The sequence below is a fragment of the Lutra lutra genome, chromosome 11, assembly GCF_902655055.1.
Source record: "Lutra lutra chromosome 11, mLutLut1.2, whole genome shotgun sequence".
In the NCBI taxonomy this organism is placed as follows: Eukaryota; Metazoa; Chordata; class Mammalia; order Carnivora; family Mustelidae; genus Lutra; species Lutra lutra.
The window spans coordinates 69348949-69352396 of record NC_062288.1 but is presented as its reverse complement, the minus strand read 5'-3'; the positions used below and the strand labels follow the sequence as shown (position 1 = coordinate 69352396).

Sequence of the window (3448 nt, the reverse complement as noted above, 5' to 3'; positions counted from 1 at the left end):
TGGGTGACTGAGCTGTGGGCTGAACTATGTGCTTCTTCCATGCAGCACCGTTTTCCACGGATGAATGACTGAAAAAACTATGGTTACTCATGATTAAGTTTCTGAAAAATATTTTCTCAAAAAAGGTAAAAGCATTTCCAAAAACACATTGACAGTATTGTCACTGATAAATTTTGAGTTTTTATCTGCCCCTATCAGCTTAATAGCTTCCTGAGACTTTTCTGATGATATAGGTGATGATTTTAATAAATGTCATTTTTTATTTTTTATAAGGAAATGTATCCACATTTGCAAGAGCTGCACAGCTCAGTGACGCCATATTTTTCTTAAGACCTGAGCATATTATCAAAATAATTCAAAGGTAAAAGATCCATTCAAAGTACAATATATAACAATGGATTTTAATGTAACAGTGCAAAAAGTTCACTGATATAGTCTCAGATTCCACAGTGCAACTGAACTTGAAGAAAATACCTCTTGCCCAGTTTTGGTACAGTATTGAAGGAAAATATTCTCAATTATCTGAAGAGGCTATTAAAATACTCCCCCCTTATCCAACTTCACGTATGTGTAAGGTCAGATTTTCTTAAATTCTTCAATTAAAACAACATATTGTAGCATGGACATAGCAGATGTGAGAAACAATGTTTTCTATTAAGTCTGAAATTGAAAGGTTTTACAAAAATGTAAAACAAAGCCACTCTTTTCACATTTTTTTTTTCTGTTGGAAAATAAGCTTTTTATTTAAAGAGTTATAGATGATATCAATTTAAGAGCTTATTATAACTATTTTAAATAAAGACAGTTATAAAATTTGTTTTAATTCTCAAAATGGTGAATATCAGTGTTATAATCTGTGAAAACAAACACTGCTCTTTCATCCTCAATAAATTTTATAAACATATGAAAGTGCCCTGGGCGGGGATTGCTCCAGATGATTCCAGACATTCCAGTCACCCCACACTTTCAAATCTTCCCTCCAGGGCCACAGACATAAGCCATTCCTGCTATGTCCTTTCTGAATTCCTCACCCACAGAAACCATGACCATAAAAGAATGGTGGTTCATTTGTGCCACTAAAAGATTTATTCTACAGCAATGATAGATAACTGAAGCCCTAGCTTGTCTCTCAGCTTTCTTACCTAATCCAGTTAAGAACACATCCTTATATTTAAGAATGCCAATGGATCCTTCCACCTAAGTTGGAAGAAAGGGAGTTTCCTAGATTGCTCTCACTCCCTCATGCCAGTTTGCTGGATTTACCAAATTTGATAGATCTTTACCTATTATTTACCTATTACCTATTTACCTATTAGCTCAAGAAGTTCTTCACTCTTTTACCTTTTCATAGCCAGACATTTAATTCAGGCACTTAGATCTCTCCTTCTAAAGATGGCAATTGCTTTCTTTTCTTTTTTTTTTTTTTTCTGGGTTGCAAAAGAGGATTTATTTTTTGCACTTTGTCTAAGTCTTTGTTCACAAACTAAACAAAAACAGCAAAAGTGCGATCATAAAATAGACATTTAGTGGCACACTCAGCAATATACAGTAGTGATGAAAATTGGTAGTTGAAAGAGTCTAGATAACTAGTAAGTTATTACAGTACTACACATTTGAAGCTAAAAGTCACTTTTTTGAGTGAAATAGCCAGCAAAATGGTTTCGGGTACTCTTGAGGAATGGATGGTTGGTTGTCCATCATTAGTGATTACTGTTTCAGGATTACAATCTCTGTACTTCCTTGATTTGAATGCACAATGAACACCTGGAAGTGCTTACCCTGAAATGAACAAGTATAGGCAAAATGGATCTTCTGTTTATGATTTCTCAAGTGATTATTTCTGCTATGCAAGCCTCAATTTTCTGTGATAATTTCACTGTGTTTTAAAGTATTTTTTCTAGTAATTCTTTAGGAGTTTCACTAACTTGTTCAGATTTTCTTCTCTCCTTAGCAGGTTCTCTTTTATCACTACACCAACATATGTATTTGTATTTATCATCTTTACTTTCTATGAAAAGCTGTTTTCTCTCTTCTATTTAACATTCATATTCCTATCTCTTTTCAGACCATTCTATCCTCTGTCCAATGTTTTTAGACTTTGATGCTCTCTTTTTAGACAAAGCAGCTTCTTCAGTACATTCCTCTTGTTCTAAATACACATTCTTCATCTTTGGTACTTGAGAACTTATAATGAAATCATTATGGTCCACCAATTTGATATCACATTTGTCATTTTGTTCAAGATTTGTTGCAGACCCATCCTCTGTTTCTGACTCTTCAATAGGCGAGAGAGCTCCATCTTCAGCCAAGTATTTGTATCTACGACTGTCAAAATCTTCTTTTTCTAAATCTTCACTAACATTCATTTGTTTCAAGGATTCCTTGAGGTAGTATTCATACTTCAGTTTTTCAAGGTAGTTGAAAAATCCTCTTGCCACTGCTTGCTCAAAGGTTAAAATTTTTCTCCAAGGTAATGGTTTTCTTGCATTCTCGGATTCTAAAAATGGGAACCCAGATCCTTTGTCTTGAACTTGTTTCTTATTTATTTGGGAACGTCTACTGTTTTTTCTCCCAGTTGGTCTTCCTCTTGGTCTTCCTGTTGGTTTGTATTTCTTCTTTTTACGTTTTCTTTTTTTGAATCTCTCAAAAATAGCTTTTAAAGTCAATGGTCTTGGTTCAAAAGATGAATCACTAGATGAATCCCTTGCTTGAGCAACTTTAGGTGAATGAACAAACTTTCTAGTACGGTTTCTTTGCACCCTTTTAGGTGAGTAAGGGACACACTGAGTTTTAAATAAGCTGCTACCAGAAGAAGAGCTATCACTTTCACTGTCAATTTCCACAGCTGAATTAGATGCCATTACAGAGTTGAGAAAATTCACTCCCGTTACATACTCTCCCAAGTCCTTCTCCAAATTGTTTATTCACCACTTGTAATTTGCTTCAGAATTCTGACAATTCAGTAAACGTGATGTAGTTTCTCTGAACAATGCCCACAGAGCTCCACAACCTCGCGGAATCTAAAGATGGCAATTGCTTTCTAATTGATCTTCCTAGCACCAGTTGCTTTGTAGTCAGACACGTATTTTATGTTAGGAAAACTTTTTTTTTTTTCTTTTAAGGTTAAATATGGCATTATTAGTTCCCTGCTGAAAAGCCTTCAGTAGCTAATCATCATCTTCAGGATAAAGAGTAAACTCTTTAAGGGAGCAACTAAAGCTCATATAATATGACTCCTACTGTCTGCTTGGTCTCATTTCCATCATAAGCTTTTCTAAATTTTCAATAATCTGCTGTACCAATAGTACATTAAACAATTATCTCTAAAATCCCTGTGCTTATGTATTCACCTGTCCTTCTGCTATATCCTACTAGACTTTCAAGATCCATGTGAATAAATTATCCCATTTGGGAAGCAATATAGGAGTTCTAGAATTTATTCCATAAG

The 3448-nt window shown here is 34.5% G+C and overlaps 1 protein-coding gene and 1 pseudogene across 1 annotated transcript; both read right to left on the bottom strand.

Annotated features, from left to right (window-relative positions):
- Window positions 1-1405: 1405 nt before the first annotated feature.
- On the bottom strand, window positions 1406-1507 carry LOC125081550 (uncharacterized; annotated as a pseudogene).
- On the bottom strand, window positions 1428-3010 carry LOC125081419 (TATA box-binding protein-associated factor RNA polymerase I subunit D-like). Its single transcript, XM_047696063.1, has one exon. It carries the CDS (start codon window positions 2859-2861, stop codon window positions 2052-2054), a length of 810 nt encoding a protein of 269 aa, XP_047552019.1. The 5' UTR covers window positions 2862-3010; the 3' UTR covers window positions 1428-2051.
- Between the last annotated feature and the right edge of the window lie 438 nt (window positions 3011-3448).

Coding starts and splice junctions, on each gene's coding strand:
- LOC125081419 (XM_047696063.1), bottom strand. CDS start 2,861: ATGGCATCTAATTCAGCTGTGGAAATTGACAGTGAAAGTGATAGCTCT.